This window comes from Electrophorus electricus, chromosome 11 (genome assembly GCF_041902795.1).
Source record: "Electrophorus electricus isolate QZ-2024a chromosome 11, ASM4190279v1, whole genome shotgun sequence".
Taxonomy (NCBI): Eukaryota; Metazoa; Chordata; class Actinopteri; order Gymnotiformes; family Gymnotidae; genus Electrophorus; species Electrophorus electricus.
Window position 1 is genome coordinate 11,191,822 of NC_137507.1, and position 15,679 is coordinate 11,207,500.

At 38.9% G+C, this 15,679-nt stretch overlaps 2 protein-coding genes, 1 long non-coding RNA gene and 1 other non-coding gene across 15 annotated transcripts in view; 1 reads left to right on the forward strand and 3 right to left on the reverse strand.

The window, feature by feature from the left end:
- Positions 1-393: 393 nt before the first annotated feature.
- On the forward strand, positions 394-7,499 carry LOC145659883 (uncharacterized). Of its 2 annotated transcripts, none has more exons than XR_014126037.1 (4): positions 394-729; positions 2,492-2,563; positions 3,624-3,994; positions 6,111-7,499. It is a non-coding gene; the product is annotated as an uncharacterized LOC145659883 (long non-coding RNA). The 2 variants fall into 2 exon arrangements; XR_014126038.1 differs by having other exon boundaries at positions 3,627-3,994.
- Positions 1,664-4,540, reverse strand: ankrd16 (ankyrin repeat domain 16). 2 transcript variants are annotated; one of them, XM_027020230.3, is made up of 7 exons: positions 4,077-4,540; positions 3,621-3,841; positions 3,279-3,321; positions 2,999-3,107; positions 2,713-2,781; positions 2,461-2,539; positions 1,664-2,015 (listed from the first exon to the last, which is right to left on the reverse strand). In XM_027020230.3, exons 1-7 carry the CDS (start codon positions 4,409-4,411, stop codon positions 1,852-1,854), a joined length of 1,020 nt encoding a protein of 339 aa, XP_026876031.2. In that variant the 5' UTR covers positions 4,412-4,540; the 3' UTR covers positions 1,664-1,851. The 2 variants fall into 2 exon arrangements, with proteins under 2 accessions (XP_026876031.2, XP_026876030.2); XM_027020229.3 differs by having other exon boundaries at positions 2,713-2,874; positions 4,077-4,539.
- Positions 3,898-3,984, reverse strand: trnay-gua (transfer RNA tyrosine (anticodon GUA)). The gene is given in 2 exon segments: positions 3,898-3,933; positions 3,948-3,984. It is a non-coding gene; the product is annotated as a tRNA-Tyr (tRNA).
- Positions 7,500-7,649: 150 nt separating the features above from the next.
- Positions 7,650-15,679, reverse strand: part of pcloa (piccolo presynaptic cytomatrix protein a) — a 51,595-nt gene continuing 43,565 nt past the window's right edge. For 4 of the 10 annotated variants that reach the window (XM_081723239.1, XM_081723236.1, XM_081723233.1 and 1 more), the window contains 6 exons: positions 13,623-13,784; positions 12,440-12,581; positions 12,126-12,181; positions 9,817-9,951; positions 9,587-9,732; positions 7,650-9,088 (listed from right to left, as the gene is read on the reverse strand). In XM_081723239.1, coding sequence (XP_081579365.1) covers positions 8,945-9,088; positions 9,587-9,732; positions 9,817-9,951; positions 12,126-12,181; positions 12,440-12,581; positions 13,623-13,784 — 785 coding nt within the window. In that variant the 3' untranslated portion in view covers positions 7,650-8,944. Of the gene's footprint in view, positions 9,089-9,586; positions 9,733-9,816; positions 9,952-12,125; positions 12,182-12,439; positions 12,582-13,622; positions 15,087-15,239; positions 15,429-15,679 lie in introns of those variants that run through there. The other 6 variants (XM_081723235.1, XM_081723232.1, XM_081723234.1 and 3 more) reach the window with 5 other exon arrangements.

A 15,679-nucleotide genomic window follows, 5' to 3' on the forward strand; every position in this document is an offset into this window, starting at 1 on the left:
ACAGGCTGGCTGAACGACGTGGGCGGAATCAGTCGTGTACGTCACACAGGCTGTCTGAACGACGTGAGCGGAGTCAGTCGTGTACGTCACACAGGCTGTCTGAAAGACGTGGGCGGAGTCAGTCGTGTACGTCACACAGGCTGGCTGAACGACGTGGGCGGAGACAGTCGTGTACGTCAAAATGTAATTTAAAGGCAATTTAATTTAAAAGCACAAGCTAATATGAACGTACAAAACATAAATACAGCGAAAGCCGAGTTTCTGTCTTGTGATCGTCCATAGTTAGTAAACTTTTTTTTTTTTTTTTACAAACTCAAGGAATATGCTTAGATAATTGTTGTTCTGCCTCACCCACTGTCTAAGGAATTTGTCATAAGCGTCATCTGTGTGACGTAGATGGTGAACAACAACTCAAAAAGTTTAATTGTAGGTGATGCAAAATGTGCAAATTTACAAAAAGGGGTGTTGTCTTTGGCTGCAATGAGTCAATGTACAGTGGGACTCCGTGCACAAATAGCCCAGAGATCCCAACATATCCAAAAACTGGACAAAATTCGTCAACATTGAAAAAGACCATCCGCTTACTCCATTATCTGTACTGCTTTATAACAACTATGGGATGTGAAAAGCCGGGCTCACACGACCTTAAGACTGCTTCTTTTCCAACAATATGGACATGTAAAGAAAGAGAGGTGTTCAAGAGCCTCTTTGTGTATGTAAGTAAACAGGGTAAGTGAAACTACTTCGCTCATTTCGTTGACATTAGCTAACATTAGACAGCCTTGCTAAGCTTGGTGCCATACTAGACATGAATGTGAATTCAACGTAGATCGCTTTTACAACAATAACGATAATTGAATATTTGCGTTTAGCTAGATAGCTAATGTCATTAATAGCTGTGTGAAGTTTCTCATGTTCCTTATTTAGCTAGTTAGCGTACTCTGATCCAGCATATATCCAAACAGCTGAGTTGTTAGCTAACATTCTGTCAGTTTACTAAAGTTTTTCAATGTAGAGTTAGCACTAGAAATTCACTGAAGTCAGCCACGCAGAAGAGAAGGTAATGATAATGCATACATTTTAAGGCTAAAAAAATATAATTCCCACTGGAAAATTCGTAATCCAAGTCAGTTATAATGATGTTTGATCGCGGCGTTGTTCACTGTTGTCCACCGGTGATGTCACTCGGAAACTTTCTGGAATTTCCGGAGTGACATCGGGTTTTTCCGTCAATTTTAAATAAGTTAACATGTTATTTTCATTTTAATTCACATATCCATTTTTGCAGTAGCTAAGATAATGTCGAATCTTAAGGGAGGTCCATTAGCCGGTGCTTAGCCTTTAACAAAAAATAAAAATATAAATATTCTAAAGAGGGAAACTATTTCTGAATATATTTCTCTCTTTATTTTTTTTCCTCAATACATATACTTCTCTCCTGCTTCACCATTACGCCAGCACAACAGGCTTTCCCCAAAAATATATTTAAACTGCATATGCGGCAATAATATGTAATGCATATTTGTTACGCACTTTAAATTACCCAGTCAGATTTATTAAGTGCAAGATTAATAAAGCATTAGTTACTTTTTTACTGCCAAGTATGATGCCTACCCTAGCTAAGTGCCAATGATTATTGCAATAAAGTGGCTACAAAACGGCGTTCAGTTTAATTTTATTTCATTCAAAATCTTCAGACCCCTTGCTTAAATAGGAAGTGGTGCTGAAATAGCTTTTCTCAAGGAAAACAAAAGGAAAAGTCTGCACATTTCTACACTTGATTTATTCCAAATATATTTGCAAAGATCTTTTTGCAAATCTATTTAGTATAAGTGTTTTTAGAACCATCTGTTAAGGCTGTATCTCTTCAAGGCTATCAAACAACTTGGTTATATCTGATTTTTTGCCATATTGCCTGGCCGTTGTACCCGCGAAGTCCACTGCATCCATGAGTCCCAGCTGCAGTAGAGTTCTGGCTGCGGCTGCGTGCTGCCCAATGCATGCCATGTGTAAAGCTAGGAATTAGAGAAAATATTTAGAAGTCTGCAATGTGTCTTTAATAATGTGTAGTGATTTATTTACCTTTGATGGTACTAAATACATGCATACATCAGTAAAGCATATCTTAGCCTGCTAATAGCTATCCTAATTCATGCACATTTTCACCTTGTTCTACAGATTCAATTGGGCTTTTCTCAAATAACACAAATTTTATTCAGCATCAACAGATCCGTCTCTGTATATTATGAAAGCATGCTGATTAGTTCAATTACTAAATAGGAAGGGGCAGACATATTCCACTGAACAAAACCAATTAGAAGTTTGGGGGAACTTCCTTGTCTTTTTTTACCAGGCTTATCATATTTGGGCCTAGAGATATTTAAGGACATGAAGAAAAAAAAAATTGTTGATAGTGTGTAATATGATAACAGTCATGTGATCGTGGGTGTTGTTTCTTACCTGATCTTCCTTTATTATCTTTTGCATGAAGATCAGCACCCAACTGCAGCAGTGTTTTTATAGTGTTTGTATGACCCTCCTGCAGATAAACACCAGCTGTGGGGTAAGTATTCCTATAGCACTTCCCCATAAAGATTATTAGATTACAATGCAATTCTTGAAGAGCAAGTTTTCCTTTAAAAAAGTTTCTGACTTATACCTATGATCTCCTTTTCTGTTAATGTAGTAAGTGGCAGAAAAACAGAAATTTACCTTAGCAGCATAATGTAGGGCTGTAAGCTCCAGATTTGTGGCTCTTGTGTTCACGTCTATGCTGAGATCCTGTACAAGGAAACACAGAGCCTCATCTTTGGCTGTCACAGAGGCCTGGTGTAAGGGCTGTGCTCCTAGAATATCTACAGCAGTGGGCGAGGCCTTTACACACACAAACACACACACACACACACACACACACACACACACACACACACACACACACACTCACTAAAATGTATTTTCCAGTTAAATAAATGTTCCAGTTAAATAATCTCCATCTTACTTGGTGCCTCTCCAGAAGCAGCTTCGCTACAGCTAGCTGTCCATTTCTCACAGCATCCATAAATGGAGTAACTCCACAGCTGTCTCTCTCATTGGGTTTATAAGCACACCTGGAATGCAAATATTTTCCCATACAGTATGCTCTTTAAGAGACTCACACACCTCAAACCAAATATAACCAAATATATATATATATATATATATATATATATATATATATATATATATATATATATATATAAACATACATACACACATACCGAAGCAGAATCTTTGCTCACCTCTTGAGAAGAATCTCCACAACTTCTAGACAGCCATGCATAGCTAGGTGAGGAGTTATGATTCAAACAAACAAACAACAACAAAAACACCTCATCAGTTTATCAATCAGCAAGCATCTGATTCATGAGACTATACAAAGATGTTAATAGCAGTTTCAGTGTCACTTGCATTAAATAATCTAAACCTAAACTAATGCTCAGTAAAGGTAGCTCTGTTACATCATTCTGAAGTTCTTTATTACTGTAATATTTTTAGCCAACTTCTCTACCAATTATTAAATTGGATTTGTTTAGGAGCATAACATTATTTTCTTTACTGTCCCATAACTCCTCCTGGCCTACCAGCAGTATGTAGTGGTGTCCGGCGGGTCTTGCTCTCCGTTCTCCACACCTCAGGTCTGACCAGCAGTAGGTACTGTATCACAGCTGCATCCCCCTCTCGGCATGCAATGTGGAACGAGTTCCAGCCATCCTTATTCTGAAGAGTTGGGTTAGCGCCGTGATTCAAAAGCACTTGGATAACTTCAAGGTCCCGTCTGGTGCAAGCCATCATGAGAGGAGTCCTAAGGAACAAAGTTAAAGCCGTTTACCTCATTGTCCAAAGAGAAAAAACATGCCGTCCTTCGAGCCGGATTCGAACCAGCGACCTAAGGATTCCAGCAACAACCACTACAGTCCTCCGCTCTACCAACTGAGCTATCGAAGGCGATGCCCAGGTGGGTTCAACGACCCCTCATAACAGACGGCGACATTTATTGCTATGTTTACCACAAGACAATTTATCTACGTTTCACTTACCAATCTGCTTTCTTTAGACAGTCAATTATTGCTCCCTTGTCTACAAGATATTGAACGCATGTCCGATGGCTCATGGAAGACGCTTCGTGCAAAGCCCTCTTGTAATCATTATTGTACAACTCGATGTCCATGCCCATTTTTTCAACGAAATACATCAGAATATCTAAATGCCCATGTCGCGCCGCATAGTGCAACAGAGTATCTCCAGATTTTCCTAAATGTGCATTTATACATTTCTTAATTTCACTTTGTCCCTCTAGTATATTTCTAATCATGCACATATGTCCATCTTGGGTTAACTTTATTAAGAGTTTAAACATGTTTTCTTCATCCATTTATTTCAATTAATCCCGTAAAGTGTTAGTAATCTAGCCGTTGTACGACACACAACTTTCTAATTTCATATTTTGTTGATATGATGGGTGCAGATGTGAAGCTAGCATCAACATCGATACGGGTTATTGTAAATGTCCGCGGGTACATTCTCCTTCAATGTAAAAGTCGAGGTTTTCTTTCGTAAAACAATGTCACATAAAAGATTCAAATACACCTGCTATACCTCATGACTATATGTGCTGGTGTAAAGCTATCTATTATTCCCCCTTGACTGTTTCGTTGGTTCAAATCGATCGCGTGATTAATTGCCCATCGAGTAGGCATCTGCAACAACTAAAACGTAAATACGAATGACTCGAGAAAGCGACTTTACACCAAAACGCAAATAGGCTTACATACCTTCCAGGTATGTCTTTTATAAGAGTGGAAATATGGACAGCCTGTTTATCTTTGTATAATTACTTTTACCTGCCTGACCCAAACGTATTATTTCTTACAAAATTTATTTTCAAGGAAAGTTAAAACACTGACACACAACAAAAGGCCGCTTTTGTATCGGTCCCGTGTGTCTACAATTTTTGGCGTGCTGGACGTGTATGCTTGAAGGAGCGTTTCAAATAAGGCCCTTTAGAAGTTTCGTATCAAAATTAAAAACTACTCAGTGCATTAAAGATCCACTTCTGGAACAACACAATGATCCATACCAGTGGTGAAAGAAGTACAGAAACCTAGAGTGAAAGTTACCCATGGGAAATATTATACGAAAAACGTAGACCTACTTCATTTACATTTTTACTTGAGTTAAAGTACAAAAGTAAACTTTTTAAGATGCAAGTAAAAAGTAATAGATTTAGTTTGGTTATTGCATAATTCGAAACGGGAGGAAAACCAATTGTTTGTAATTTTTTTGGTGGGGTGGGGTGGATGGGTGGGGGGGGGGGGTGTTAAATTAGCAATGACGCCCAAGTATCCATATTTTACTATTGAATTCTAACTATTTTAAGGTATATTGAGATATTGTTAGACAGATGATCAAAATTCACGTTTCTTTCTGTTTCAGTGATAAAATAGATAAAATAAATTAGATAACTTTTTTTTTTTTTTTTTTTTGAGTGATTTGAAAAACTAATAAAACTGCAATGGTTCGCCAAGCAATTAGGCTTCTGCTGAACAAAGCAAATTTGCGGAGTAAAACAGATGTAGTGCCCTGATAGATGACCTTTAGTTTGAAAGGGCATCATCATCATTATCAGATGGCGTTTATATATTTCCTTTTTTTTTTTTATAAAGTAATGAGGAACAATGGGAGTTGTATTAATGTGTGGAGTAAAAAGTATAAAGTCTTAATGTGAAATAGTGATGTGAAAGTCTCCAAAAATAAACTCAGGTAAAGTTTAAATACCTAAAGAATGTACTTGACTGTATATGTACTTCATTACTTCTCAATTTGTTAAAGCCACATTTTACTTCTTTTGACATTAGCATTTCTATTGTTGACTATTAATGTATTTCTAAAGCTGTGGAAATTTAACGTGTGATTGTAAATCAGACTCAATCTCCCTGAGAATTTTACATATATTATTTAATATTTAGACTTGGGGCAACAGCCTTTTTTACAGCACAATTTGCATAAGTTATTAATACCGTTTGTGTACAACCACAAAAACCATGACATTATTTTTTTTGTTTGTTTTTCAGATTACATTGAGTGGAAAACCAGACAGATTATACAAGCATATCTTTGTACAGTCAGCATACATCTTAAGATAATAATTGTAGCAATTTTCCCATAGTCTTGTTGCCTTTCTTGTTGTAGAATAGAATCTGGACACAAAAATAGTATGAACAAAACACTAACAAAACATGCAACATCCAAAGTGAGTACATCACAGGTCTCCTGATACTACTTGAGTGGACAGGGTCAGCTTTAGTTCATTTCTATACATGATTAGATTCTGTGTCTCTTGTGCAGGTTAAGTCCAGTTTTGTTGTAGGCAAGCATGGCGATTATCTTTCCACTAGTGCATGTGTTGAGAGGAATGCACACAGATCAAGAGAGTCTCAGTATCCCTTCTCTGTGCCTTCACACGTGCTCTGTGTCAAACTGGAAAATTAATATAAGCTCCTATCTGTAGAAAAGAAAGGTTGTTTTATTTACAAGATAAGAAATATTTATTTTCATATGTCAGTGGTAAAGTTGGGGTAATGTTATGCAATGGAGAAGTGTTGATATGAATATTAAAGTTTGGAAAGAGAAACAAAATGTATGCATGGACTTTTTTTTAAGTACATGAAACCCTCTTTTTTTGGGGTGGAGTTTTTTCACATATTTTACATAAATTAAAAAAAAGGTCCATACATGTCAGATTGTAAACTGAGTTGGGTTCTGCTTTATATGACTATATGAGTAAAGGGGCTCATGAATAAACATTGGAGACCCTGTTCATTAAAATTTTGTGAACACACAATATACATTGTGCACCACACAACAAAATGTCAATATTTATCATAATTTATGTACATCAGATCTTACTCACAAACTAGCTCTTGGATGGAATGTAAAGGTTTGATGTGTTATCTTCATTTTTTAATGTTGCATATCATAACATAATTTTAAAATAGCATTAATTTTTTTTTGTGATCAAGCATCAACCTAAAACAAACAAATATACATGAAAAAAGCATACAAAAATGTAAAAAAGAGTTCGCATTCATTATGCCTCATCTGTCAACTAAATAGTAGATATACCAGATGCATTTAGGTTGCATAGAATTGCTTATATAGAACCTGTGGATTTGGTCAAAATTTGGCACAGGTTAAAAGTTCCCCATAACCAGGCCTTCATATGTGTAACCCTGCACAACCAAATGAAATGTATGGATATTGTGATGAGTCTGGCTTTTCAATATCCAGGTTAATGGCTACAAGGCGTTCTCTTGGGATAATGGGTATAGCATCCAATAACAAAGTTTTAAAGTCAATTGAATTAAAAGGCTTAAAAATGTAAAAATTATAAAATACATTTAAAAATGACAAAAAACAACAAATAATGGCACATTATCTAAATGCACAGCTCTGCATTCTGCATCCAGCAACAGTTTCAAAACAACAGGACTCTGGGTTTAGATCAAGGTTTTTTTAAGCAGACATACACAATTAATGTGATTATTTTTTCTTAGGACTTTGACCTACAAACATAAACACTGCATCTAAGGACTTTAGATCAGCTGGACATATTCAATAGGGGAATCTTATTTAATAATTTACTTTGGAGAAAACTGTTCAACAGTAAAATATACAGTGATACAGTTTCCAGTGGGATACAGTTTCCAATGGGATAATTGTTTGTTCCATAATTGAAAAAAAAAAAAAAATCTTTCCAACAACTACCAACCATTACATTCCAGACATGCTAGAGAGAAGGTGCAAAACATCTAGGTAATTAGTGCTGGACTTCACAACTGGAATGCTTGCAACATCTTATGGCAACAATTATGAAACATTATTATCAAGGGTTAAACTAACTAGAAATCTGATCTGATTTTTCAGATGAGGTTATAACATCAGAAGAAGAACAGAAATTTCCCTCATTAATAACAGTTCAGGCTCAATTAATATGCCAGCCTGATCTCCACAGAATGGTAGGTTTCTAGAGCAGTTTAGCTCAACCAAATACAGAGTGAAAGCCACAGAGGAGGAGGTCAGTGCTATTTCTGTGCAAGGAAATATGAGTATACATCAGCCACAAGCATTTCCACTACATCCAATAAATCATATTTCAGTCCTTTAAATCTATATCTATAAAATATCTCAAAATATACTTTAAATCCACATATATCTCTTCTTCCAACACATTATAACATCTGAGATGACAAATGTATAGTGATAAATATCTCTTAATAATGAATCTAAATCTATCATACAAAAATAATATATGACAAGTCTTTGCCTACCATTTTGTAAACAATCATAAATAAAACCTTTTTCTAAGAGAGCATTGATACAGTGATTTTTTTTATATGAGGAATTCCAGGACCTGGACTTGGCAGTCAAAATAATAATAATAACAATAATAATAATAAAACAGAATATAAGAATTTCTGTCGGATCCCTACTCTATTATGGCCCAGTAACAACATATGTATACACACATGGATAAGTGAGTGTTGTAGGTGAGTGTAATGGTGTGTATGTGTGAATATGCAAGTGTGGGTATCTGGTGAATGCTGGGTCACCTCTGCCCTCACTAGGCCCCTCCATCATTCCCTCCACTTTGTTTTAAGATATACCAAAGCCCAATGTTTTCAATGTCAGTGCAGGAAATGCTCTTGTGCACAGTGCACTGCTTATCCAACCACCCCACCCTTCAATAATTAAGCTGCTCACTCAGTGTGATGAATGCTTGTGAGTAAAGCCCTCTGCATGTCAGCTTCTCTTGTTCAGCTTTGTCCTTTGAGAGTCACAAATCGTGCTGGGGAACGTGAGACTACTGTTCCTGGTCCGCCCTCTCTAGTTCTGCCTTCCGCTTCGTCTAGGAGTGGATCTGGGCTGAGGTGGCCAACAGCTTGTGCCAGCTGACCACTCGCTTACGCAAGTCCACCTTGTCCAGCCACACATAAGCCTCACCGATCAGAGTCTTCTTTACAAACTTGCCCCCATTTGAGACCAGGAAGAGCTGCAGGGAAGACAAAATGTGGCATTTCTTTAAGGATGCTGTGGAGTTAAGTGTCAGAAAAAGTCTGGAGGCAGCTGGTACTGACTGAACACCTCCAGTGGCCTTAATGCACTAAGTCACAACCAATGCACCCTCTATTACTTTGCTCAACATACAGAATTAAACAAGAAAATGTTAGATGAATGTTCTACAGCAAATCTGTGGTTCAGTAAATGTGTTCAATGTGGAATGGAATGCAATGGGTTCAGTAAAAGTATTCCATATATGTACAGTTCATCTGAATCTAATGTGTTTAGCTATTGTGTTCAGTATATGTATAGTTCACCTGAATTGAATGTGTTCAGTTAATGAGTAATGTATACTGCATGTGTAGTTCACCTGAATGGAATGTGTTCTGAAAATGTGATCAGTATGTGTTCATTATATGTGTAGGTGACCTGAATGGATTGTGTTCTATAAATGTGTTTAGTAAATGTATTCAGTATATGTTTAGTTCACCTGAATGGAATGTCCAGTGGGGTTCATGCAGAAGCGGAAGGTCTCGTTGAAGGATGGCTCACGGTCATGACGACAAACCCTAGTTTTCTTCTTAATGATCCTCTTCTGAGTGGCTATGTTTACAATATAGAGCTTCACGTACAGGTCTGTAAAAAAAATAGCATCAGTGAGGATGTGTGTAGGTGTGTATGCATGCGATCATTTATGTGTTTGCACTTTTCATCTGTCACCTGGCAGGTGGTCAGGAGACTTGAATTTGTAGGTGATGTTTCTGCACTGTAGGATCTCCAGGACTAGGTGCTCCCCCTCAGTCTTTATCTCTTTCTTCAGAGCAATCTTTATCTCCCCCATCACCTGGGTTTTACCTAGACACACACACACACACACACACACACGCACGCGCATACACACGCACACGCGTACACACACACACACACACACACAGTAGTAATTACCTTATCACACCCTTCTGTCTTCCCTTAATTGAGGCCTGCTGTTACTACAGCCTCTCACCGTTTCTGCCCTTATTTCTCAGTTTTGGTACATTTGGCTATTTGTTAACAACCTTGTTAAAGCTTTAAGGAACAATTCTGGCATTGTTGGCATACATTACAAACCTCATCTATAATTTGTTCATAGTTTTTGACAGGCAGTAAATATATTACAATTTCAAATGTATACAAATATATTAGAAATTTGGCTATCTATAAGAGATGGGAAGGCGTGAAACATCTTTCCATGTATTTATATTAATCACTTTGCAAACAGACTAAAGAAGATGCTTGTCCTTTAATACCCTAAAGCCAATAATACCTAGACAGGTAGCATCAAATGTAGCCAATAATATCTAGGCAAGTAGCATCAAATGTAGTCACAGAAATTATGGCATGCCCATATTTCATTATCCAGTGTAACATGTGTTTTAATGCTATGAGTGTTGATTCATTGTTCAGTCTGACTTAAAATAACTTTTTTATAACAGTGAAACATATTTGTCCAGAATATTAGCCATTGTGATCACCTTTCGATTCTGCCTACTGTAAATGAGCTCATAAATTACTATCATTTGAGACATATGATTCATCAAGGCTAGCTATCAAACACTAGTCCTCCTGGGGAATTCTCACTTAAAGGAATCAATACACTGGTTATTTTATGATTGGACGTGTTTATTATACAGTACAAATTATACAGTACTGTATAAATGATACAATACAAAGTATATAGTACCTCACTCAGTCTTCCGCCCTCAGATGTAAATAAACAATGTGCCTACATGATCCCACCCACACCCTACATACATCTCTCCCAAGACTGTGTTTACAGTGTGTGTATATATATATCTATCTATATCTATATATTGGCAAAGTGGAGTGTGTGTGTGTGTGTGTGTGTGTGTGTGTGTGTGCGCGTGTGTGCATATATATATTTAAGGTGCAAAAGCAGTGTTTACATATATAGAAAGTGAGAGGTCCATATATGTCATAGAACAAAAACTGGTGGAGAAAGGGAGGTAGTAAAAAAATACAAGATTTCCAGAGAAACAGGATGTGTAGAATAATATCTAGACAAGTAGTATCAAATGCAGTCACACTGAATGTGTGTGTGTGTGTGTGTGTGTGTATGTATGTGTATATATATATATATATATATATATAGATAGATAGATAGATAGATAGATAGATAGATAGATAGATAGATAGATAGATAGATAGAGAGAGAGAGAGCGAGGGAGAGAGCACACAGTCAGATTAGATTCAGTCAGGAAGTCTCTCAAAAGAAAGAGAGCACAGCTGTATTTTTTGCTGTGTTTGTAACCATGACAACTAAATTAAATGTCTCCTAAGACTTCAATGTCTATGGATTTATTAGGGAGGCAGGGACAGCATGACATTTTTGCATGTATGTGTCTGTGTGTAACTTAAAGAATATTATAGTGGGCACAGTTTAGTTTCAATTTTAGACCTTTGCCTTCATGTTACCCAGAATCCTGCATCTCATAGCTTAGAAAAAAACTTCTCTTGATGTTGGGAGTTCATGAGTCATATTCCTATGACGCTGTCAGAGCAGAAATATTAAGTGCCACTGTAATGTTAATAAAAAGAGTGTTAGCTTGTTTATAGGGAATGTTGTGTTGTGATAACCATTTGGTGAATGCAATCAAAGTACATGTGAATACCAAATTCTGAAAGTAATTTGTCATTGTGGAACAAAAACATAATCAAATAAAAATATTTGGAAAATATTGTTTTGATTCAACAAAATATTTGTTAAATTCTCTCTCTCTCTCTCTCTCTCTCTCTCTCTCTCTCTCTCTCTCTATCTGTGTGTGTGTGTGTGTGTTTGCGGTCATGTACATAAATCACATAGAACACTGTTAGCTGCATTCTAAGAGTGACAGATGACTCATGACTGTGCTGCCATTACTAACAAAAACACTCAGAGGCTGAATGACACACACACACACACACACACACACACACACACACACACACACACACACACACACTCACACACTCACACACACTCACATGCTCACCTTCTGAATCTCCATGTAATGACTTTATTACATCTGTGCCATTTGGAATTTTTCCACTGTATGAAAGAAGAACAAACGAGCCAAATAAGCTTGACAAAATAAAATTATATTGAAGAGAACCACAGTAAAAGGTTGAACAACTTAAATAATATATTAGGTCAAATAGAAATGCTTTACAGATGACTACCACTACAATCCATTTACCATATACAGGTTTAGCACATTACAGCAATAGAATAAGGGTGTGATTGCATAACTGAGAATGAGAGTAACATACATACATTTTACTGCATTATAAATAAGTGCAAACTTACAATCTAGGAACTTGGAATATGGCACTGTCCACTGCATTGGTCTCATCCTCCTCTTCCAACAGGCTGAAGGCACTGCCATTCAAACCACTGTCCAATGAGGCTGCAGTAACAGGAGCATCAGCAGATCTATGGCTGCGGGATACTGTTTTGAGAGTATACTATGAGTTACACAATTATTTTATCCTCCAGAATGAACAACTACCATCGGCCTAAGACATTATTACCAAACAAAAAGGATGTAAAAACATTTAGAATAGTGCACAAACAGGCCCTCCAGGACAGATTCTGCTTGTATATTCTTGCCAGCTGCCTTCTATGCAATATGAGCAGCGTAAACACAGACGTGTACACATATATATCATAAAGCACACCCACACACACCCACACACACATTCTCTTAGCCGATATTACTAACAGTTAGAGAGCCACATTACAACATAATACAAAAGATTTACAGGACATAGATATGCACAGAAAACACTGAAGAACAGTAGAAGCACTGACAGACAGAAAAAATCATTAAAGAATTAATTAGTAATTCCAGTGGATTAGCAACTTGTGTGTATATCCTGAATGATCACATTAGCCTAAATCTGGTTCGTGTGTGTAATACTATTTAAACTGCGGTTAATTATTATTAATCATATTTAAGCAATTGTGAATTTAAGTTCCCTATTAATCCTTATATAGAGCTGAATGTGGTTGTACATGACTGAGTGATGGGTGATGGTGTGAGGTGGAATGCATGAATTGGCACGACACATAATTCATGCGCACAGCCTTCCCTACACAGACTCCCCAACGCTGGCTCCAAGAGCTTCACTAATGCCAGGCAACGACTTCTAAGTGAGGTGGTGTAAAGAAGCCTGAGACACCCCCCAAGCTCTCTATATGGCAACAGCAGAAGCACTGAGCCAGGGGACAATCTATTGGAATCCGTATTGATCTTCTGGTTTTAGTGAAGCACGTTGGTAGGCTGTGGAAGAAGACTGAGTCTCGCTGCATGAATTATCTGTGGAGTGGCACATTGTGTAGGCCCCTTCATCTCTCTGTAGGTGTGCGTTAGTAACTCAACATCCTCTCTCTCTCTCTCTCTCTCTCTCTCTCTCTCTCTCTCTCTCTCTCTCTCTCTCTCTCTTTCTCTCTCCGATTTCTGCAGTTGCTCAAGATGATCAACTCTCACCTCCTTCCAGCTTCGGCCGCTCTTCCGACATGGTTTTTCGGAGGGTCAGGTGATGGCCGTCAGCAATCGCATTGGATGGCGCGTTGGACGGGGCTCTCTGTATGGTGAGCACACCCGCTACGCTGTGTCTGTGGTGCCTCGTGGAGAGGCGGCCATTTTTGGCTGGTGGGGGTTTGGTGGGGTGAGGCCACGTACAAGCCGAAGGGGCAGGGGTAAGGGAAAAGGAGGGGTTTGGGGAAAGTTAGGGAAGGGGGAGTTGGAGGGGGTACGAGATGGAGACTCAGAGTATGAACTCCTTACAACATGGACACCACCAGCCTTTTACTGTACTTAATTGTCACACACAGCCAGAGGTCATGCCCCTCTGGCTGCGGCAAGTGGGGCTGGAGGCGGGGGCACAGCGTGTCCGCTGAGGTGCAGCTATGTGGGCCAGCAGCAGCTGTTTGGAGAGAGGAGGAGGCGGGCGGAGGCATGTGGTGGGGCTGCGGGTGAAGGCCACATGCACAGCCGGCTCAGCAGAGCCGGAGGATTCGCAGAGAAAGCTGGGCATCGTTCAGAATTGAACACACGACCCAGTGGGACAAAAGGATGAACAAGGGTCTGGTAAATGTAGGCATCGGCGGGCGGGAGTGGGCATGGTGGAGGGGAGGAGGAGCTGGCTCATCACAGGCCCTTGGTGCTCAAGGTGCTGCGTGCTGGCATGAGGCTTCTAGTTGCAGCTGAGCCAGTCCTAATCTGACAATAACATGTGCAGGACCAGTTAATGTTCAAATCCTAGTTCCAACAGCAGATACATGTGCCCCTGCAGGCATCCTGGGTCCGACCGCCTCCTGCCATTACAGCTTGCATGATACGGCACTGAAAGACCAGGTCAGATCCTTTGAGAGGTGGTCAAGCCCCTCTGCCTTAGGGTCAGCCCCCTGTGCCTTAGGAAGCAACCCTAACCCTAAGATGTTAAAAACCTGTTGGGTATTGCGGGCCGATGCGCTTCATGGACTCCTACTTCTTTTTTAGATTAAAAAAATTATTTTTCATCAATTAATGGTTACTGCTGTGCTTAGATATATGCTGATTATGAGTGGATGACATTAGATCTTTATATTATTGTTAATTAATTTATAATTGTTTTAATGAATTTTTATTGGTCTGCTTTCATATGTTTTGGTTTAATGGTTTATTGCTGGCTTAATTAATAAAGATTTTATTTATGTCAACTCTTTTTTTGCACATTTGTAGCTTTAAACATGTTTATTCCTTTAAGTGAATGACTCTTTGGATTAGAATAATTGCAGGAACTGTATTAGGGCTCTCCGTGAGTGTGTGTGTGTGTGTGTGTGTGTGTGTGTGTGTGTGTGTGTGTGTGTGTGTGTGTGTGAATGCAAGTGCGAGTGTGTGTTTGAGAGTAGTGAAGTGTCTCCAGTACAGGTGAGAACACAGAGGAGAGAAAGCAGCGAAATTAACACACTGTGACAACAAGGGGACCAGAACAAAGGAGAGAATAAACAAATAAAAATATGGGGGGAGCCCCCCCCCCAAAAAAAAGGAACAGAAGGAGGAAGCAGGAACAGATGAGTGTGAAGTCAGCCATGCTGTGGAGGCTTTATTTGCGTCGTTTACTTGGTTGGAGGCGGTGCTGCTGGCCAGCAGCTTCAGCCGTTGCCATGGTGTCGTCGAGGGGCGCCCGGACCGCGCCACTTTTGCCATGAGCACGAGGGGTTCCATGGGAACGGGCTTGGCCCTCGGAAGGAGATGGCTTCGATGTGCTGGGGCTACTGTGAGATTTCTCAATAGTGGGAACCTGCGTGTCTAAAACAACCAGAACCAAATCATCACATCGAGCCTCTAATTTCTTGCTCTTCCCCCTTTCCTGCTGATTTTCACTTTGATAGTCATGGTTTTATTTGGAAAGGCTAATGTGATTGTAAGGACCACCTTAAGGATCTGAGTGGCTTCCTGGTGGGGCAACCCTTTCTCACCTTGTGTCGGTAGGCTAGCATGGAGCACTGGAGAGCTCAGCGCTGTTATGAGCTGAACACACATATGGATATAGCATGAAG

Coding starts and splice junctions, on each gene's coding strand:
- ankrd16 (XM_027020229.3), bottom strand. CDS start 4,411: ATGGATGAAGAAAACATGTTTAAACTCTTAATAAAGTTAACCCAAGAT. Junction 3,842..4,076: donor TGTCTAAAGAAAGCAGATTG/GTAAGTGAAACG, acceptor TTTGTTCCTTAG/GACTCCTCTCATGATGGCTT. Junction 3,322..3,620: donor GACACCACTACATACTGCTG/GTAGGCCAGGAG, acceptor CTCCTCACCTAG/CTATGCATGGCTGTCTAGAA.